The sequence below is a fragment of the Diorhabda sublineata genome, chromosome 1, assembly GCF_026230105.1.
Source record: "Diorhabda sublineata isolate icDioSubl1.1 chromosome 1, icDioSubl1.1, whole genome shotgun sequence".
In the NCBI taxonomy this organism is placed as follows: domain Eukaryota; kingdom Metazoa; phylum Arthropoda; class Insecta; order Coleoptera; family Chrysomelidae; genus Diorhabda; species Diorhabda sublineata.
The window spans coordinates 18947878-18972320 of record NC_079474.1 but is presented as its reverse complement, the minus strand read 5'-3'; the positions used below and the strand labels follow the sequence as shown (position 1 = coordinate 18972320).

The window sequence follows — 24443 nt, the reverse complement described above, 5'->3', positions numbered from 1 at the left end:
AACATCAAATTTGTTCAACTAATGTACTTCGATATTATTGTGTAGTTTATTAAATTTCATGGAAATTTCCTCCATTTACCGCCGCGTCGAATCGATTTCGTAGAAGGATATTCATAATGCAATGATTATAATGGTTACTGAAAACCCATTCAATTAGTATACAAAAAGCTATTATGAATTATGAGTACGAATTTTTCCGATTAATTTCCTGAAAATATTTCCGTCCCAATTCAGTTTTTAACCATATAACGTCAAATACTGGATAATAAAACACTAATTTACAACATATTTTAGATGTTTCTGACTGAGCTATTTTGAAAATTTTTATCAGCATTAGGTTAGGAACATCAACTACGTGGGTATAAAACTCAAAAAAAATTTGGATTTTCTAATAGAAAATTGACGTATCAAAGTCCAAGAAAACAGGACTGTGCCGCTCTAAACAGGATGTATGGTCACTTTATTTTTATTAATAACTATAATATTAAACATAGTTACAAAATGTGAACATGTTTCAGTTGAAAATTTCGTATAATTTTGATAATTATTGTAAACCAAATATACTACTATTAATTTACCCACTTCTTTACTTTGACATTAAATTTTGAAGAGAGTTTTTTTAGTTTTTTTTTTTCAACTAATATTCATTATATATCGACACTAACCAAGTTTATAAATGTATACCAAACTTTTAATTATTTTCAGTCGAACTTTATCAAAAATTGATATTGCAAATACAAAGTAAAGAATTTTAAGCATCACATCTTAAAAAACTAAATAAATCTGCTCGATTTAGTTTTGATATAAATACTTGTTTTATAACCATACTAAATAATTTTGGAATGGTGAATTTAATGTGCTTTATGTAAGCGAAGTCGAATAAATTTGGTAGTTAATTATAGCCCAGGAGCCAGATTGTTTAATACATTGTTAAATATTAACATAAACGATATTTTAAATCACTTACGAAATAGTTTTAAGATTAAGCTAAAGAAGTTAATTACATTAGCTATGATTTTTTACCAAGGTTACTAAGAGTACGTATACTATTAAAATTCACTTTAGGATACATATTTTATGAAATTCGCGAGCAAAATAGTGGGAAAGCTGGTCGCCACTTCGACTAAGGTATTTTCACTAGGCTGAAACTTTTTCTTTAGAATGTTATTTAATATATTTAAAGTAAAAAAATCTACTTCTGGCAGGGTTAGATCGGTTGCAATCCACTGTTTTTTGCATATTGCAAATTTTTTATTTAAAAAAATGTATCTTCACAAATCTGGTTTTCGAGTATATTTTTAATAAGACAATTTTGAGTATAAAAAAATTGTCAGATGAATTGCTGGGTTGCAAGTATCTGTAAAATGGATCGAAAGCTGCTAAGACGGGTAGTACAGTATTTTCATCACAAAAGTCTTCGACCCTGTCGACCCACAAGATAAAGAATTTTTACCTGAATATAAGATTGACATATAGGTGAGGGAGTAGAACATTTTAAGACAAATTTCCGTTAGATTTATTAACTAATTTACTATACTATTTTTTGGATACTTGATTGTTCAATACCCTTTCGTAATTAAAGAAAAATGTATATGAAATTACCTGTCTCATGATATTTTATTATAAATGCCTAGCTTGACAAAATAGTTTACAAGATATTTTCTTTAGGAATTAGATTAGAATTTCTAATAAAATTCAAGGTTAAAAACCGTGTTGATGTGGTTCATAGAGATTGCAATCTCCAAGATTTCGCATTTCGTGCCGTACATGACACATGTAAACTACGTCGAATTGTCATATTCCGCTTTTTGATCTCAAATAAACTGAAGTAGGGTTTCTGGAGAATAATTCATCGTTTATTTTTGTATCAATATTATATCAAAAGACGGTGCAACTGAACTTAACCTCAAAAACAAAAAATCGGTGCAAAAGCACATGTGCAAGCACTGATCCAGTTTTGCGTGCTACTTCGCAATTTTCCTCACAGTATTACTGTAAATGTTCAAATTAATGCTTATCCTGATCAATGCATTTACGGCAACGTTTCTCAATGGAGAGGCAGCTCCGGCGGAGCATGTCCTCAAAGAGTTCCTTACTTGCAGTTCGGAGAGGGTGCGTGGTTCTCTTGTAAGAATACAGTCCTTGAGAAGGCTCCACAGGAAAAAATCACAGGGTATCTGGTCATCTGACCGTATAGGCCACTCAAGGAATTCGCGTCTGCCTTTCCCTATTCTCCAATTAATTAAAGTGTACCATTTAGGTTTAATTCTTCTTGAATGCAGACGTGAGGATTTTGGTTGTTCGAGTGCCCGCAGGTATGCTGATTGACCGTACCGTTCAGCTGCCTCATCCGACGAAAAAATGAAATGCTGGAGCTGCGTATTACCTGAGTGCATCCGAGGTACCACTCGCAAAATTCCAATCGTGAAGTGCGTGGAGGAGACACTTGGCACAGACACAACTTCGTTTTAATCTTTTCCGACAGCGTTGCGATACTTATGAGCGTATGAGAAATTCTTCAAAACTAGCCCTGATATATTAGTTTTGCATTCTGAAGTCTTCGATACTATTATTGGGTTGAAAATATTTTTCCACTCATTTATATTTGCAGTACTAAATTATTTCTTCTAGCTCCCGGACTATTATGTTTGACATATCGAAAACAGAATCCTAAAAATCGATCGATGTTCCGTTGAAATGGATTTTGAAAAAAAACAAGTTAATACTTCAAATCTGGTTCGAGGAATACATAAAAAATTATGGGTAAAATTAACCTCGATAACCACGGATATTGACGATAACATCTATTTCTAACCTTATTGAACTTTGATTCAGACGAAATTAGTGTTTTTATTTCGTTTCCGTCATTAGATAATTTGTTAACAACAAAAAAAAAATTTAAAATTTGTTTCCTTTAAATTTTAAGAAAGTATTGACAACAAACCATAATTTTAATTCTCTTGTCGTTAATTTTAAGCCTTATATTTATAAATAAGGTCTAAACTATGTTTTTAGTGTTTTTAATTCATATGATTAACACTCCAATCAATATCCAGCTGTCTGGAATGTCTTCTGTTTTATATTTAAAAACGATTGACTCATCAAGCTTAATTGTCATAAAATATTTCAAGTTGTTTATTCGCCAACCAGGTGGCACTCAATTTCTTCAATTTAATAACATAAACTGCATAATATATAACACGATAAACAAAATACTCTAACAACAAAAATAAACAAAGCTATTTCTTGTAGACAAAATTTAGGAAACATTACTCCGAAATAATCACTGTAAATATTTTGATACTACAAATGTCTGCATGAGATTTGTAATGAGGTCATTTCAGATCTGTAAGCTTAGTTTTTATATAGAAATAAATAATTAAACTCTATTTTTCTCTATTACCCAAATATTCAGTTTGCAAATAAAGGAAAAATAAAAAAATCAAACAACAGGCGATTTAATATATTTAAAAAAATACACACTTTAAACATATACATGGAAACTGGACTTTCGAACCTTCTCCGCGGTCCAATAGACCTCATTTAAATGTGGTTTACAGTTTGGTTGAACCGTCTTGGGTCCTTAAAACATTATCTTACACTCCATTCATTTTTTGTGTGATTTTTTCACTGTACCCTACACAATCTCTTGTTTCGGCGTCTCTTAATCAGCAACAGCGGTAGTTTCTTTCGTCAATAACTTTTTGCTACACTGATTTGAGAATCAGTAATTGCTATACTCATTTTTCTTATCCTTTTATAAAGAATATAGGCATTTACCATTTCTGTACCATCAACAGCTCAATAGCAATTTTCCTATGTCCAAGTGTTGTAACTTACCTTTTGATCAGACAGATCTATAGAAGATTTTCCTTTGTTAGATCGACCAAAGCTTGAGGCTTTACAACCACTCCTAATCGTCTGTCAATGTTTATTGTCTCATCAGCATACTTTGTAGAAAGCATCATTATCCTTCCATTTTAATATCGTTATTTTTTCATCTTTTTTTTTTTGCTAGTAATTTCATTTCTTCAGTTTCTTTTGTACGATATCTATGGGTAGCCCTATTTTTTCGCAATGTCCCCAATAAATATATTTGGTTTCCTTGCAGCTTTCTGGCTAAATCCAAACTTGTATAATACACACAAAAAACATCATTTTTGCACTTTTTATTTGAAATAAATCTTTTTATTATTTTTCCTTCGATCCACACCCCATATGGAGCTTTGAGGAAAGTTTTTTCAATTTTTGTTGGGGTTCAACGTGGCTCTATTTTTTTCCTTCTTCCTTATTTCTTTTTCTGTTTTCTTTCTATATCCCGAACATTACAACCTATAGAATTTCAAGACTTATATCCAAAGGCAAATATTGTTTCTCCTCTTGTGTTTGCTTTTTACATTGCACCATAAAAAACCTCTCACTATCCCTCACTACTTTATTAGTTCAGTATAGTTAGGAGTTTTGATCAGTAAACAAGTAAAATTTATTTTTTGTTCAATCGCCAGTTTAGTTTTTCATTGTATACTTTCCAATGTTTGATTTTGTCTTTTTTATTCATGATGATATCGCTTTTCGGGTCTGGTAACATTCCTTGTTGCTTTCATTTGAATCCGCAATTAAACTCTTTGATTTTTCGATGTACATTGTGGCTGTTTTGTTTATTTGGCGTGATTTCAATTTCCTCACACCTCCCTATTGCTTATTCCTTTGTAACCCCGCTGATGTGTTTCTTATTGCAATATCTTTCTAGATATTCCTTAAGTTTTCTGTTATCATCAATCCCTTCTATCATCCAGGATTTCCTCTTGTTTACTTCCTTCCCTACCTTCATTCTTTGAACTGTATCTTCTAACTTCCAGGTTACCTGTTCATAATCGGTTTCAATCTTCATTCTAATTATATATTTATTAGTCACAGCTTTAAGTTTTTTTTGGGAATCTAAATTGATGGTTGTTCAAATTAATTTGATGTTTTCTTGTATATATTTCGCTGTTTGACTCTAAATACATCAATTATTGGAACGTCATCGGATTCTAGGTCCGCGCGTGGATATGTCTTGATGATATATATAAGCTCTCGCTGAATCTTCGAGGCAAAATTCTGCCTGGTGTGTCTTGGAAAGGTTTTCACGTATACAGCGTTCGTGGTGGTAACCTGAAGAATATTTGTGACCCTTAGATCTGTCTCTTCTGTATATTTTTTGAAGAGATCTTCTCTTGTGCGTATAATGTGCCTGGTATTTATCAAATCATCAAATATGGAGATCAAGATAAATATTTGCAAGGCATGTGAAGAAGATTTAAGATACAGGGTAAAGGAAATATAAAAAGCCTTCCTTTTGTAATACTAATGGTCTAAAGATAACGACAAAATTATCATGATGATGGAAGAAGATATGACTAAGCATCTCAACATGCGGCTCCCTAAAATCAAGTTAAAACCAGTCACTATTATTTCCACAGGACGAACTGAATTATTTAGTAAGAGATTAGAGATATCAGAAGATCTTTCTGATTTACTGACATCTAAGTTGAAGCAAAGAAATTTGCTTGCCCTAGAAACTACCTATTTAGAAATCGTGAGGCATAATTTGTAAAACATTTTGCTCAAAACGGACCATTAGTCAAGCAATTGCTGATCTAGTTCTGACTGGAGACTTTTCATCAACTGTTCAAAAAGGAGACTTCAAGCTGTTCTTTTTGTTGGGCATTTAGTTCCATTGAACAACTATGTTTATTCAGAGGAATTATTTTCAAGAATACAATATTAAAATTACAACTGGGAAGTTTGTGGAAATCTAAAAATGTTGAGCTCTCTCTTGGATATCATGCGATAAACTCGTGACTAGTTAGTTAACATATATCTGTTATTTTTTGTTTACGAAACTCGTCTGTGTATAAATGAAAAACAGCAGGATCAACAAATTGTACCGTTATCTAAAATTTTCGACACGGCATCGACACGTGATGATATAGAGAAAGAGTGCAAGAGAAAATTAATGATAATCCTTTAGGAAAATCATTTGTTGTATCAGTTGTGCGTAAATAATTGTCGTCATTTATTTTTTGAACATGGCGGCCACGCGGTGAGAACGGCGACTAACCTGGTTACTTTATAGACAGGACCGTATTCAGGATCATTTTAAATAAAATTGAAATTATTTATCATATACATATTTATATATAAATAATGTTGTCTGTTGTTGTTTATTGATTGCTTGTATCTTAAAAACACTCATATACATGTTTCCGTTTATCATCTTTGTCGTCATGCTCTGAGGGCAGTCTCTTGATTGTTCTGATCTTTTAGTAATTTTTTTTCTATTCTACTATACGTCCCCCGACGAGTTAAAACTATCTGTATATGGTAAAATCATGAAAATTTCTACGATTTATTCAACTAAAATATTTTCAAAGATGGCCGACTCCCGGTTCTACCGAAAATCGACTGTAACTTTGTTATTTTGAATAGAACACCCCGTATATTAACACATTATTGAAGTCTACGTAAAATTTTATTATACTTTTGTCAAAGAACTTTTCTCAAAAAATGCATACTTTTTGTAAGAAATTTGACCGTTGTACACGCTTATAAATTACTTTTTTACGAGGATACCCTTATAGATAAGAAAATGATTTCTGTTCGGCTGCTTTTAGCCAGGTCAGACGTATTTGAATCTATGTTAAAAATTTTTCATTTTATACAGGGTGTGTATAAAAAGTGTTAAAAGTTTAACTTCGTAAATATCAAATTTTTTAATTTTTTTAAATAGAACCACCCGGTTTTTTCTATTTTAATGCATTCAGGGGTAAAAAATAAGGCGAATTCCATTTAAAATAACAAAGTTACAGTCGACCAGGCCATATTTGAAAATATTTTATTTAAAAAGATTGTATCCAAAAACCCAAACGTAGAAATTTGTGTAGTAGTAGTCATATACAGATAGTTTTAACTTGTCGTGGGACACCCTGTATATGATTGCTGTTTGTATGAAAATTATTATTTACACAGGGCTTTAACTATCCCAAACAATCCTGTACACTTGTTGTTAATAGTTTTTTACTATTTGTTACAGAAAATGAAAACTGATGACAAAAATAATATGCCCAAAGTGAGGATTGCTGTTATAGGAAAATCCAACGTAGGAAAATCAGGTAGGTGATTTTTAGATAATCAATTATGATTTTTTCGTGGGGCAATTTCATCTATTGCTGTACGTAGTAAACATTCAACGTCTGAGTAATTAACAAAATTAAATCCAACTAAACTCAAGAGCCTACCGACGTTCTTGAGCTCTATAAAAGAAAATATAAAATCAATAAGAATACAATTATCGGATACGTCCCTGTCCTAAATACCAACCTGGTGAATAAGATTATTTTCAAAGGGACACTTGATCATTAGCCTACTTAAAAAATGGTGTAATTGGTGTCCATCTCTACTGACCTGACGTTTCCCAATTGACAATATATCTGTGTTGGCTTTTAATTTGCCAGTTTATTGTGGAATACAGGTGACCTAATTACACGAAAATAAAAGAGGGTTAAGGTTGGTAATTTTCTGCAATACACCTCGAAAAATAAATTTATAAATTGACAGAAGAGAGGAATTTTCAATAAAAATTTTTCATGTAAATATTTGATTGAATGGAAATTGAGATGACTAAGCATGAAAAAAAATTGGTGGGAATTAATTTTCATCTCAGGGCGGGAGAAATTATTATTTATGGCAGGTCCACACAAACAATACACACAAAAAATGTTAACGTTTCGTTGTAAACAATTGTGAAATTAATCATTAAATGAAAAATTAATTAAACAATGGAAAATATTTATTCGAATCATTGTTAATTGTAATTGATTTTTGTACAAAAAAGAGGTTTATTAATTCTACTTAACAAACAAGTGCCAGTGGCGTAGCTAAGGGTAGATAAAGTGTACCTTGCACTTAATGGACTATTAGAGTAAAAAATTGTGATAAAATTCTTAAGAAACTGTTCGAATTTCATTTGGATTGAGCTGTGGAATTAAACACTTGAATAGTCGTTGAACGTTTAATTTATTACAATCAACTAACCCGAAAAAAGATATGTCTTAGGCCTCAAGTTAAGGAAAAAGATCCTGTGTACATGACTCTATCCAAATTAAACGTATTATGGTATGCCTCACTAGATGAGGTTCGCATCAGAGGCAATAAACTTTGAAAAAAGGTTAAAAAAGTGTGCAAAATTTTTCTAACCGTTTTTTATCGGCGTTTACAGTATCGGCAATCTTTCGGATGCTGATTCGACGAGCTGCACGCACAATTTGGTTGATTTTGGTCACTGTTTCCGGAGTTGAAACAGACACAGGGCGACTTGGGCGCTGGTCATCTTCAGTTCTCTCTCGGCCCTCGCTAAAGCGCTTACACCGCTCAAAAACACGCGCACGAGATAGAGAATTGTCCCCATGGACATATTGCAGCAATTTATAGCACTCATCATATCTTAGGAACAAATTAAAAGAAGCTTTGCTGAGGCAACAACGACTAAGGATTCGCTACGCCACTGACAACAACGAAATAAATGATTATCGATTAATGATCTGTTCACACTATACAAGGCATAAAAAGCTATTCATAATTTGTAAAATGTCTACGAAGCGTTTACAGAGAACGAAATTGGGTGTAACAGGTAACGATAGAAACCTCCAGACATAAACATATCAAGAAACGAATCTAATATTTACGTAATTGATGAAAACTAGAAAATTGGTTCATAATGATTACGTGGGTGAACAAAAATTAGCGAAATCCAACGGTATGATCTCATTATTTTCGTATCTATTCAATTTTCTATTTATTTCATCTGGCTTGAACGCGTAATTAAAAATATCATATGATATGCGAAAAAAAAGTATAGAACTTATTACTTCTATTTATAAATTATGATAGGTTTTACCTGGAAAATATTTCTATTATACAGTGTGTCTACTTAAATTGGAACCGTATGGAAAACTTTTTTATTAGTGGTTTTATGAAAAAAAGTTATTCTTGATAAAAAGTTCCGCATGATCCAAAAGTTAAAATTCAACCATTTGATATCAATTTTTTATAGCAGTATACGAGATTTGTCAAAAAATTTGAATTTTGTGCAAGAGGAAAGTACGTTTATTTTTTACAATTCAGAAAAATGTTATAAAGTTGTTTTGAATGGAAAGTTATATTCAAATATGCAAATACAACCATTTATTATGAAAATTCAGGTTTTGTGATTCTTTACTAATCATACTGTATTAATTACTCGTGTACAAACTTCAAATTTGTTGACAAATCTCGTATACTACTATAAAAAATTGATATCAGATGGTTGCATTTTAATTTTTGGACTATGCATAACTTTTTATCAAGAATAACTTTTTTTCATAAAACCACTAATAAAAAAGTTTTCCATACGGTTCCAGCTTTATTAGACTCACTGTATAATCGAGAAACAGGAGACTAAATCTGACAATATTTTTATTTAAATCGCTTCCTGTATATTAAGTATGTGCTGTAACTCAAATCCAACCAGCACTAGACATAAATCCCCATTTTGAACATCTGCATCGCCCACCAATTTTTCATAAAAGTCGTAATTGAGATACAAATTCTGGGTTCCGTACATTTGGCCCGCCCCTATATAAAGAGTAAATTGAATATAATTATAATCCATATCCTTGAAATTTTTCATACTTTGATATTCCAGCTTGATTTTTCAAATAGAAACAAAGATATCTATTATTTTAAATTGAAACATCAGAATCTATTGATCTCAATCAATTTTTTTTCTATTTTTTGGCAATGCAACATTAAAAGCTTTCAATATTGTTTAGAAAAGTTTTTCGCACTTGAATAACAATGTTTATTTTTAGAATAATATAAAATATTGAGAATTCTCTATAAAAACACTGATAGATGAAAACTAACTGAAATAACAAAAAAATTATAATTATTTCTCTTGTTTGGCGTTACATAAATTATTATCAATGAGACAGGGACGGTTTACACAAAGTTTGAAGATAAATATTTGTTTTTATAAGAAACTACGCCATCCAAAAAAATATATATATTTATTTTTTTTACAGCCTTAACTGTAAGATACCTGACAAGAAGATTTATAGGAGAATATAGAAGTAACACAGGTAAATATTACTTATTATATTAATTAATAAGGTTTAGTAAAATTTTGGTGGAATAGTATAAAAATTCAATATATAACATCACTCAATAAGTCGTGTGAATGTCACACAGATGGCGCTGCCACTGTCAAATGCATATGACGTTTATGAAGTACCAAATTTCAATAGACTATGTGTCATATGTGTGAAGTTACTTTTGTTATTTTTAAAAGAATTCAATGTGTGTTAATTTATAATTGCTTTTTCTTGAAAAAAAAAATGCTGTACAAGCTCAGCAATGTCTTGTTTTCGGGACTCTGCTCCATCGATAAGAATGATTTGTTATTGGTTTGTTGAATTTAAACGTGGTCGATGATAGTGAACGTTCCGGTCGTCCAATTGACGTCGTTATTCCAGAAAACATCAAAAAAGTCAACGACAACGACGTTTTGATTCAGAGTAGTGTTTGGGAATATTTACACGTGATAAATCAGATTTGGTTCGATATTTGACAATGAATGAAACATGGATACATCATTTCATTCCGAAATCGAAACGATCATAATCTGAATGGACTGCAGTCGGTGAACCATGTCCAAAGACACAACAGTCAGCTGGGAAGGTTATAGCTTCAGTATTTTAAGATGCGCATCTCCTGCGCATACGATCTCCAAAAGGATGAAACCATCAATAGCGAATATTATATACAGTTGTTAGATCGTTTGAATGCAAAAATCAAGGAAAAATTGCCTCATGTGTCGAAGAAAAAATCACTGTTTCACCAAGACAATGCACCGATTCATAAATCGATGACAACGATGGTTAAATTCAACGAATTACATTTCAAATTGCTTCCTCGTCCACCGTATAGTCCAGATCTAGCCCCAGTGACTACTGGCTATTGGTTGATTTTGAAAAAATGCTCGCCGGTAAAAAATTCACCTCAAATGAAGAGGAAGAAGCCTATTTTGAGGCAAAAGACAAATCTTTCTACAAGTTATAAAAGCGTTGGAATGATTGATGATGAATAAAATCACACGACTTATTGAGTGATGTTAGTCCTAATATTATATTCGTGAAATTTCACCAAAAGCTATGGATCTTAACGATACGATTTCCGAAGAATCCTGGTTTCCAGATTAATACGTTTATCTTTAATATTTTATTGACATTTATATAATAAATGATATTGTAGAAAATACTTTACACATGTGGAATTAATGCATGAAAAAAAAAGTTTTCTCTACATATCGGTTGAAAGAAGTCAAAAAGCTGGAGATTCGTGCATTGGTAGAGCTACCCTTCACCCTTAATAATTTGTTACTAAATTTTGGTTAAGTTACTGTTTGACAGTGACGAGTGTAAAATAGATTAACTCTATTTAATTAAAAAATCATTAAAAAGAATGATCTCAACAGACGAATGTGTAGATGAAGAGGAGATAGCTAGAAATTTCTAAAAAAACTAGTGTACACCACAAGGGCAGAAGTTTGACAGCTCTACATTGTGCGCCATAATCTTAAACTTTCTACATTTGCTTTATTTACTTGATGTTATGCATCAAATAAAATAATTGAAGTGAATAATTTTAATTCTATATTTCATCTTCAACAAAAGTCGTTGATAGCGAATAAAAAACATTTGATTTACGAGTAGATCCAGCTGTACAAGTAGTTTCAATAGAAAGTCCATGTTTAAGAAAATTTTTACAAAAAAACACTAAAGTATTTACTTTTAATTGTGCCAGAGAAGTCGATTTGTTAGCGTAAACTTTAGATTAGACATAACTCTACAGGAAAAAGTTGATATTGATATTTTGGTGATCAATTTGCCGGGAAAAATTTCACGAGCTCGAGACAAATATCTTTTGGACGTGTGTAAAGTTGCTTCGATCTACTGAAAGTTCTCCAACTTAGGCACGAAGAAGTCGTCTAACATCTGCACATAACGCTCACTGTAATTATACTTCCCATTTGGTATTTTGGATTGGTTGCACTCCAGTAGCCGCAATTTTGCATGTTGACGTGGGAAAACAAGATGTTGAATCATCTTTATTGCGAAGTCAAGTTTCTCCTAGGGCTTCCATTCTTGCACAAACTGAATTTTGTAAGAGTGCAGCCCCCAATACGGGTGAAATTCGAAATAATGATCTATGCGCTGTTGAAGCAGCATAAATAAATCAGGTTTGTCACGAATTTTGATAAATCGAGTGTTGATCCGATCTCTTTAAACTTCTACACCCATTTTCCAATCAATCTACCGCCTGGTTTCAAGTAAAAATAGAACTACTATCATTTAATATGAATAAAATCAGAACTTATCTTGTTGACTGTTGTGAAACTAACTATTGGATATGATTATACAGACATATGATAAAATAATGCACAAAATTCGTATAATTTGCAACGTTCATTTTTGAGAATACGTTACTCAAGAAAAAACTGAAAGAATTCATAAAAACCGGAATAAACTTGATTCCGAGTTGATGAAAAAGCTACTTACTTAAAATAATTGAAACTTACCTAGTTACCTATTTCACTTGGAAATTATCAATGTGAAGTCATATTTGGATAAAGACCGAAATAAGTCGAAACATCAATTTTTACCTATTTTTCGAAATTAGTTTTTTATCAGAAGGGACTTAAAACAAAGACGATTTATCAAGGGAAATATATATTTTGTTCCAGTTAAAATTTTTTATATTTAATTATTGACAATCAGACATAATTTTGTATTATTTCAATATTTTTTAAATATTTCTTTCTGTATTTCAAAACGAAACACACAAAATCCCACTAAAAATAACAGCTGATAATGCTCCAAGCTAATTTCACTTAGTGTCTCGGAATTCGTATCTATTGCGCATACCAAAATTTTTGGCAACCGTCGTACCAATCCCAAAGTATTTTTTTTTTGTATTATTTTCATGACTCTGTTTTGAAACTAATGCTCCGTCTAATTTTATGAAACTAAATATTTTTTAAGATGTAAATTCAACTATTAACTATATTTCCGTACAGAATTTTGAAAATAAGTAAATGCAAATACATACAACTAATATTCCTACGGTTCTAGTACTCGTAGGGGGAAACTTGAAATACCAAATTAACATATTTATATCTAATACATATTTCTTCACTTCATTGGATATTATCAAAAGTTTTCGACAAATATGCGACAAAAGTAAAGAATTTTAGTTACGTCTTCCTAGTACCCCAGTGAAAAATCAAAGTCTTTACAACAAAACCGTGCGTTAAGATAAAGAAACTGATCATTTCAAAGATCTAGACCAATTACACCGATGCCAAGAGCTCAATTACATTTACATACAAAATTAACTCATACACCGAAGACGTTTGGCTGTATAGGCCAAGCAACGGGGATTTTTTCGTGACACAAATCTTAGAGAGAGAGAAAGACAGACAGAGACAAAGAGGGACAGAGAGAGAAGACCCGAAAAAGAAACGCGGAAGATGATCATTGGATGCTCCGAAATGAGAAATAATTCAAATACAATGACGTGTTTCATACCGTAAGGAATTATATTTTACGAAAAAATTTATCAAAAATCCGAACGTCATATATTTTATTTAACAATCGTAAAAAAAATCAGTGAGATTTATGAAATAATAGCAAAGAAATTCTAAGATTAAAAACGAATGAGGCAGCATGCTACAAGCAGCGCGCAGCTATTACTATATATGCGCTGCTCTCCTCCGCCTCTGCTCCCCCCACTCTTCGACTATTTCGCGGCGCGCGAAGAAAAACGGTCATCTTTGACGTCGGATTTGAAACAGTTTTTCTTTTTTTTTTCGAAAAATCAGAATATACATTGTGTAGCTGAGGTCGCATTCTTTCGAAATCCGTTTTCAAAATTGAATTTAAACGATCCGTGTGTCACTAGGAGACTCGGGAAAATTTCGAGTTAATTTGTTTAAACAACCGTTACGGCAAAACTAATAATCGCACAGTTACAGGGTTTTGCATGCATAAAGCGCATGTGTTCTTCTATCATTCTGCGAAGATTCGGCTCTCCACGTCAAAAATTGACGGAGATATGAATTTTTAAAAAAAAGAGAGAATTTTCCAGTTTTTCCGGGTTTTCTCAGCTTCTAATCAAGCTACGAAGTCGCGCGACAGCTCATTTTCTTCGTTATTCAATTCTCTACAACTTTTGTATTACAACTATAACGATTCCTACAAATCTTTCGGATTTATAAATAAAAAACCAAAAAAAGTCCGAAAATTTACAGTTTTTTGTTAATAACAAACAAACGCGCGATTTTCTCCAGTTTAAAAGTATACTGTTTTGATGGGGGCAACTTACTCTATCGATTGGCACCACTCGCTACCTGTTAAGATTTGTGTCACGAAACCCTATATACAGCCCCGTTGCTTGGCCTAGTATTAGCGGGGGTTATACTAAAACTTCACCCTAAATTGCATACTATTGGCAATGTTGCCAGCTACTTCATTGAAGTGACAAATTGCGTTAAAAGATTAACCTGTTTTAAAGCACCAAAAGGTCTTAGCTATGTTGCCAAGTCAAATATCTACCAATGGTTTTTAAGTAATGTATTTGCTAAAAATTTATATGAATAACAATTTTCTTTGAAACATATTTTGATTTAAAAAATTACGGTGTATTTGCAAAACAATATAGAAATTGCGTGCCAGATATTTCACAGAACATTGTTGAAAATATTTGCAAAATTTTACAAAACAATTCACAGTTAACAAAAGCAATTGATCATAGGATTTGTGATAATATTTATTTCAGTTTTTCTAAAACAAATAGACTTTTGAATGAAAACTCGCTACGTAAAATGTTGCGGAAATAAACATATTTTATTTAGCTTCTAAGAAACAGATGCATTAATTCCAATAACATTCGAAAACAGAAGTATTGGAAACGAATTCATATTTTCTTGACAGGTGTAAATAAGTTTTCCCGTGCCAAGTAATCAATTTTCCCTATATACACAGTAACAGTTAAACATTCAATTTGCAATCAGTATTTTTAAATACATCATGTTTTCAAATCGTCAGTATACACGATATTGTGAGGTTAGATCATTGCTATACCACCAACAACCCCTAGACTTGTTTAATGATGCATCCACCCAGCTTTCTTCAGATTAGTTTCTAGAGTTATTATAACCATATAACTGCTCTATATACTTTGTAAGCTGTTCCAAGCTTTTCCACATTTTTCTTAATTTTCTCAATTTAGCTTCACTAAAAATCTGATTACTTCAGACTTGATATTAATGGTTCGCCCCGTATCAATTATACATACTTCAATTAAGGACAGTACCACTTCTTGGGGCAGATTTTCCAACTGAGGACTTTTACATAATCATGAGCATATGCAGGTCGTGATAAAAATTTTAACGTATGTTTAAAAAAACTTGACTTGTTGTCGTCTTTACCAAATTTCCATTGATTTTATCGTCTTCCGTGCTGAAATATGAAGCTCAAATGACGATAAAAGTACCAAGCACTGCTTTTTGTCTTTATTGAAGTCATTATCACATTTTATTGCACATATTTTTCAAAAAAACTCTTCAACAATCAGTGGATTACTACGCATCTAACTGAGTTTATTATCCAAAGTTTATAAGGAGACATTGGAGAGCTACCACTTTCTCACCAAAGACAATATATCTAGTAATCCGCAATGTCGTATCTGATAGTTTCAAGAGGAAATTTTTAACCAGATCACAGAGCGAATCAATTCCCCTTATCCTGTACTTCTATCAATCAGAGACTTCATCAAGCACAATAAAACAAATTCTTAAGAACCTTAAATAAAAGTATAGCCCATCTATATTCTATAATTTTACGTTCAGCAAGCTTTTGGTAAAAGCATCATTTAGGCTTGAATGCGAATTGTACTAGGAATTAATACCACCAAGTTCATCGATCTTATTTCACAGTATTTGTTAGAAAACTAGCTCTGGGTTAACTAAACCTGGATATTTATCCGATAAAAACCCCCCATATTCGCATCTATTATCCACTATATACATCGACATTGATAACTCGCCTATCTGGAATGCTTTCGAAGTACAATAAGCCTTCATAATTCCGTCAAATCAGAGTTGGTCAAAATTTTTTTTTCTCGTGGAATTTGAAACTGAAATTACTGACCCACTGCAACTACGTCCAAATTCCCAAAACTAACGATGAAAATTTGTATGTAGACCAACGTTCGAACCTTCAGGGACCTCTGGGGGGCTCACTACTACTAGTTTAAGAATCACTGATCTAAAGATGGAAATTTGTGTGTAAAGGGTTCACTTAGACTACTTTGAAAATCACTTATCTAACAATGAAAAGATGTTTAAACCCATGTCGAGTCTTTCCACTAGATCTCTAACGATGGAAAATTGTCTGTAGACCTCTCTTCGAGCCTTCAGGATTCTTTGGAGGAACTTGGACCGTATCTGTAGACAAACCAGTGTAGCTGTTACCTTTGTTTGTTTTGTCGTGGAAATTATCGATGTAAAAGTAAATCAATCGATTGTTGTGAAATTTCACATGAATCTTGGAATAACTGAAACTTATAATTTATTGAAACAGACGTATATCGCAATGAATGTTTATCGCGTCCACGTGTTTCTGAGTGGTTTAACCGGCGAGAAATTGTTGAAGATGTTTCACATTCGGGGCGCTTTCCTCATTCAAAGTTTTGACATGCACAAAGTGTACGCATTCATTCCGCACGTAAAGAGGTTTCTAAAGGTTCAAAAAAAAAATAAACCAAAACTGTACTACACCTGATCTAGCGGCTTCTTCAGCGATACGGCGCTCGCTCCTCTCACGCGGCTGTTTATTTGGATGGACCAATAACGATGAAGCGCCGCGTTTCGCCCGAGATGTTCACGTGCGGATCACGCACTGATCATTGTTTTGGTTAACTATTTTTCTTTGGTAAATAAACTTCAACCAAATACAACATGCTAATGCTAGACTTCCTACAGAGGAAGACTTCCTGCATTGTTTCGAACTATTGTAGTTTCTTATGGAGCGATGTAGAGATAGAGAAGGGGTGTATATTGAAGGTGATCAAGGTAAAATGTTTTATATCATCAGTGTTGTTAGCCACACCCCGTATTTTGAAATATAACCAGCTTTTTTCAACTTGAATACATAATTAAAACGATGTAAACATAAAAAGTTTATTTACTTGTATAAAATCAATTTTAAACAAAGTTTTTATTTGGAACTCGGGAATATATCAAACATGCATCGTATTTCAACTATCGAAATTAATTCTGTATCAGGTTTTATATTATTTTTTTGTTGTAACTCATTACTATGTTTGCTTAATACCAAAAAATCGAAATTATGCTTTAGTTTCGGTTTAATTTGCAAAATACCTTCGGGATTCAGGTAGATAAATTTTGGCACGCGTGAAAATTCAAAAATATTATTTTGGCTTACATTTATTTTTGATTAACGCGTGTTCTCAATCAAACTAGATCCTAAACGACTTTTTCTAATGAACAGTATTATGAAATATGTTATACAGTTAGTATAATCTAAGGCAGTCAAAAACAAATTTCATCAATCGCAGAAAATACCTAAAACATTAGTCACGACTCGTACTAGTCAATCTAATAGATATTCTGGATATTGTAGACTATATGTATAATAAACAAAACCTGTTGAAAATATATACATACAGTCACCTAGATTTAAGTACCTAACGCTTAAAATAAACCAAAAGGTGCAATATATTTTATTAAGATATCTTAAAAACTCATTTATGTAATGGATGACTTCGACCTATAAATATTTTTCGACCTATTTTACACAGTACTTCTTTCATAACTGAACATATTCCAAATTTTTGCGAATGGACATCAAGGCCAGATCAATTTATTATCCATATATTTTTTTAACTTTACATTCAGTTCCAATTTTATAGAAAAAAAAATACATGACTCGTCCTTGTTTATACTTAACCCGAGACGGCTAGTGTATAATAGCTACAGAAAAAAATTAAAAGCTAACAAAATGGTGCACACATTATACATACAATACCGGTCAAAAGTTTTTGCCCACCCCATCATCCATTCATTAAATTTTTAAATAAAACACTTTAACAAATTTCTCTTTCATATTGTGAAGCAAAGGTCGACCAGGTGGCTTATAAATCAAAAATAATAGTTTCTATTCATTTATAATTTATTATACTTTAACAGTGAATTATTCCTTCAGTGTTTATGATTGTAGTTTAGTTCCATTTAGCCCTGTGAGACGAAAGCTTCTGTTTATACTTTTTGGATCAAGACATCTTTTTGTGAAGGACAACGCGTCGAGTCCTGTCCTGGAAAAATCTATTCCACTCCATCTGTGACAATAGATGGAGCTCCTGCCGTGACTCAGCGATATCGTGGGTCTATAAGCCATCTTAAAAATTTGAGTGTTAGATTGCACCAATCGTATCAATTTGTAATTAATGCAGTTAATAAAATAAAAAGCAATGCATTGAAAACACGCTTATTTGCATAAGAAAGCTTCCAACGATTGCTGTTGACTCAGTCTTAGAGTTTCTGGAAAGTATAAAAAAAACCTCATCAATTTCAAAGTAAATATCGCGTATTTGACAGATATGTTCAATAAATTTTCACTTTTTTCAAACTTGTCGCACGTAGAATGCATTGATGAAGATATTCAGACATACGTTCAACATTCGATTGCCCTGCCTGATGATTTTAAAATCAGATTTGAAGATATTCTACCGATACAAATGGATCATAAATTTAATATATTATATATTTAATATCATTTCACTATTTAAACGGAAATTTCAACACTTTCTATTATTTAGAAAACAACACAATAGTTTGTATTCTGTTCTTCATCTCTATTGAAGTTTGAAAGAAATTAACAGGTATCGCAGTTTTCGCGAATATAAGCAACCCACCGATAATAAAAAAGAAAACCATAATTCCAATTTTAATAAAGCTAATTTATTCCTTAATTAAAAGATGGCACTAACACTTTTTAATGGCGCTGTGTGTGCGTGTGTATCTGTCAGATTTGTCACAAATAAATTCGCCCTTCCGATCATTCTCAAATCATTTCCATTTTGCCTTAAAGACAAAAATATATTATGCATCATACAAACTGTTTGATAAACAAATTTCACATTAAATAAATTCAAAACTGTAATTACTTATGTAAATCGTGGTAATTTATCAGGAAAATAATTATTTCGTTTTTAATCAGAAATAGAACTCGAATGGCCTCTATGAAAATCAACTTGAAGGTTATTAGTATTACATAGTTTCAGTGTGTTTCACTAATTGTATTTAATCATCTGACACCTAAACATGTTTGCCGTTTGGTTCACTGTCTGGATATGGCCTTTGGCAACTTTTTGTTTTGTCAGGAAGTTTTGAAAACGTTTCATGTTGAAAGCATTTTAAATTTTATTCAATCAAGATACAAGGAAACGTTTACTTATCTATCAAATACAACAACTGAAACCATCATTTGTTGATATAATTTGTCATTGAAAATAAAACTGGACCAATGATGTCAATAATAATCCTCATATTTGTTCAAAGATGGCGACGCAGTTTTCATTACTTGTTTTTTTAAATTACTGTAATATATTTAAAAATGATTGAATTAAATTGAAACAAATCAGTAACGATCTTAAAAGTTATTTATTAATTATTATAAGACATTATTATGTTTTTAATCACAATTTTAACCATGAAATAATTTGTTGATGGTTGCCTACTTTTTCGTAGATGTCTAAGCAATTTAAATTGTTTATTACTACTTAACATTAATGTAATAAGAATAAAATTTGATATAACGAATTCATTTATGAATAATTTAATCTATATTTTTTTACTTCTCTATATAAGATATTAATACATTTTAAATATTGGTATTTGTAAGTACAATGAGTTGCGCTAATCCTTCATAGATGGCGGTGTATATGAATAATGTTCTTATATAATTCGTATAAATTCTTGGAGAGATTATGATGAAATTTAAACTGAATCTTTTTGCACCAAAAAGAAATAAAGAGTGTATTACAACATAAGAATTTAGAGCTACGAAAATACGGAAGCCGGTTAGCTTCAGCTGAGTAAAAATAACGAGATCACTTAAATTTTTGTTTTTAAAATACTTCAAAAATTGTGTATACAACAAAAATAAGAACGGCGCGTCTTCTTTCGTTCATTAGTAGCGGTTACTATTTATATAACTATTGTATAAAAGGACGAGATTTGGATCTACGTCGAGGAATGCAGTTTGATGTCGGAACGAAGACGATCCAAAAATACCCGTACATAACTTCGTTAAAACCTTTGTGGTGGAATTAAAAAATTTATATTAAAGGAAACGTACATTAATACATTTGTCGGTTTCTACGTAAACATTTGAACCAATTTTGCTTCTGATGTACCAGTTTAAATTGTAATAAACTCAATATCCTACTTATTAGAATCGAAAACGATCATTATCAAAACAGTTAAGCGACTAACTTTAAACTTATTACATTGTATAATGTTATATGGGGAATCATTTATTACGTAGACCTTTTTTATATGTTTTTGTTGAAAATTATCTTTATTTTACGTCTATTTTGATTAAAAATTAGTTCTAAAATAGATAAAAAATCTTGTCGCTATTGCCGTTTTATTAAAATATAATTTGATACTGACAGTTTTCATAGTTATATTAATGAATAGATCACCTAAAAACATGAATATCATAATGAAAATCTATTTTTAACCACACTGATTTTTTTATCCTTAGTTGTCATATCTCAAAATTAAGTACCAACCTTCAATTAAACTATTCATAGTTGCATTGAAATTTATGATATAAATTTACGAATTTTATGACTTTTTATCATTGACAATTTTGTAGTTTCTTCATATATGAACCATTTCTGAAAATTTTCTTGTAATTGACTCTGTTTCAATAAGTTTTTTCATAGTTGTGATGAGCTTTTAATCTATTTTGTAAATATTGAGACGTCTGCCCTATGTAAATATTACCTCTTTTGTTTTTGGATGTTTTACAATTTTCTTCAATGAAATAATTTTGATCATTTATTCATGTCCTTCATCTCTAATATCATTCAAATAATTTAATAGCTGTTATGAAAATCTTTGTGCCCATGGTAAAAAAGATGTTTCGCATTTTGATGTCTTTGGTCTAACTTCTGGATCTACTGGTTATATAGAGAAGTGAGTGAATGGAGAAAGATTGAATCAGATTGATAAATATGTGAAGAAATATGAGGAGTAGTGAAAAACGTGGAGAATAGGATGAAAAAAAAGATAAGGATAAATATGAAGGAGCTTTGTCTTGGTTTAAATTCAAAGTAAAAAGGAATAGAACTTTTGAAAGTATATTTCAAAACGACCACACATACAAATTGAATGTCAATGTCAATAAAAAGGGTTACAGGAACGTGTCCGTGAAATCAATATACGAACGGTAAGTCCATTGTTGTTGTCTTGTGTTTGACCAACATTTGACCAAGTCCGTAGATCTTTTCGATTGTCCCCAGACGATATTTTGTTATGTTAGAAACTATTTGAATCCTTAAGTATTATAAAAAATGACAAGTTCACAAGAAATGTTTATTTAAGAAGACTCCCGCGTCTATATTGAAATTAAAATTTATTGACTCCCATTCCACATGTATTTATGCTTAAAAATCTTAACTCAATTAATTGTGAACTAAAACAATGCATAAAATTTGCTAAATTGAACGTTAACATTTTATTAAATATGAATAGTTGCTCATTTGATTTTTTTCAAAACAGCCAATAAGCGTCGAGTATTATTACACATACACTTATGTATATTCAAAGATCTGTTGTGTATGTATATAAATAATGACTAATTTATAACGGCATCGGTTATTATAGTTGTTGTTACAGTGAAATATATTTAGTTTGTGAATGTAAAAATGAGCGAAAATCAAAAAGAAACTGTAAAAAAATGTTGTTAAATTTCGCGCGCTTAATTTAAGTGACAGAAACAATACGGACGTGTCCCCAATTTCCCCAGTTACTGGATATGCATTAAATATGAATATCCCCTGATATGTCTTAGATCGACTTATTTCTCTTTATATAACAAAAATTAAAATAATAAAAGTATAATATTATTGTAAGTAATCCGTTGTTGAAAAAATATGAGGTATATCGTATCAACGTAAATAAATATAGATATTTGGCCGAGAATATTGAATCTCACGCCAATTCTGACTAATTTCACAATCATCTTATCCAACTTGTCTCTCCTTAAAAAATTTAATGAAGAAAAATCGTTTAGTGTAAATAAATACATGTCTTTTAGTCTGGAAAATCTAAAAATACAGTAATAAAGAGAGAAAATACATTTTTTTGTTTATAAGCGTCAACAATCTAATACGGCTTTAAATTTAGAGTTAAAAATGTTTTTACTTCGTTATATTGTACGAGGACTATCTGAAAATTTTCCAACATAACCGTCAAGCTAAAAACCAAGTCTCGCAATTCAGTTTTTCTACCGTATAAAGTTGTCAGATCCATAATAAAAATTATTTATTCAGTCCCTACTTAAGGGACCTTCTGTCTTAAGTTATTACGTAATTACCTAATATAACATCTTATAGTGACCACATTATTGTTAGAAATCTTCACTCATACTATTGTCAATACTATCAGAATTATAAATAAAAAAACGTAAAACTGACTATTTTAGTCCAGTTTTCCAAGTGATAGCTGACGCAAGCAAATAGGCGAGTCGATAGAGAGTTTTTCGTCGACTTCTACATACTTTTATGAAAGATTCGATCAGAAATTTGTAAACAAACTGCAGAGCCGTACTGATTCAGCCGTTTCTAAGGATATTATATACAGAATATTATGAAATTTCTTTTTTTAGACCCAAAGTCGAAAATTTTAAGCAAACAAATGAAATATTCTAGCTTTTTAATGACACATAAAAATTGGGGTATTTAAGAAAATGAAACTATCGAAAATAAAGAAGTAATTGATTATTTTTTATAAAAATCAATTCCAAGAATAGAAGGACTATAGATTAGTATGCGTGCTAGTCCGGCCCTGTTGTTTGCTTAGATTACCAAACGAATCTTTCAGCAAAACCGTATCATAGCGACCACAGCGACGAAAAGGTGGCTACCATAAAGTACTTTCAGGTCAACGAAAAAAAATATTTATATCTCGTCTGCACAAAATATGATTCGTTTGACTCCATGTGTTATAAATATGACAATAATTGTATAGAATTCGAAAGTACTAAACTGGTTTCTCGGTTATAACTTTATTGAACTATTAATTTTATATAAATAATCAAAATACTATAAATATGATGTGGAATTAACTAACCAACGAAAAAAATTGAACACACCTGGTATTTTATGGTGTTTATTCAAAAATACCGCGGTCCATAAACGTTATTCACTATTCTCGATATTATTACAACTTTCACAGCCAAAAAAATTAATGAATGTACACGACGACCGACGTCTGAGAACGTCATTTTCAGGGTTATTTTTATAGTAACACATTCTTATTTGAGTTACTTGCCAAATTTAAACGAAAGAAAACTTTCACATTATTAAATTTAATATATTGTGTACGGTTTTAAAATTATACGCAAATGCTGGAATATTCTTCAACTATATATATATAGCTCGAAAAACAAAATTTCATGATATCAGAAAGAAATCCTACACAAAAAAAGATATAATAATGAAAAATAGGTCTCGACAACATCAGCCACGTGTTTATCCATTTGCAAACCCAGCTGACAGCAATGCCCTACTTTCTTAGATAGATACTTTATACAAATAATATTAGAAAGACGAGAATGAAATTATTAATTTCATAACTTATAAATATCTCCATTTTCAATAGAAAAAACGTTTTGTTCATATATTTATTTCATATGTTGAATTATGACATTTGACATATTAAGAACCATAGAATAAAAAGGTTTTTAGTACTGAGGATCAATATCTATTATTCATTATTACTGCTCATAGTAGATTTCCAGTTTGATCTTAGTTATTTTGAAGTATATTAGATTGGTAAAATCGCATTATCTAGTTTTTTAAATTACCCCCATTGTCTAATATTTGATATTCACGTAACTATTTAAGAAATGAAACCTCTATGAATTTATTTTCTTTATGACGCAATTAGTTGAATTCATCAATTGCGCTTCTTCTTTTTCTATTTTCAAACATTTTCATGACATAAACATCCTGTTGACATTTTAACAGAGAAAAATATTGGTATGAAT

At 31.2% G+C, this 24443-nt stretch overlaps 1 protein-coding gene across 1 annotated transcript in view; it reads left to right on the top strand.

The window, feature by feature from the left end:
* The window catches only part of LOC130449549 (ras-related and estrogen-regulated growth inhibitor-like protein), a 45984-nt gene that overhangs the window by 13323 nt on the left and 8218 nt on the right, over positions 1-24443 (top strand). The window contains exons 2-3 of the mRNA XM_056787442.1: positions 7076-7154; positions 10104-10160. Of these exons, the coding sequence (XP_056643420.1) occupies positions 7079-7154; positions 10104-10160 (133 nt within the window). The 5' untranslated portion in view covers positions 7076-7078. The remainder of the gene's footprint in view (positions 1-7075; positions 7155-10103; positions 10161-24443) is intronic.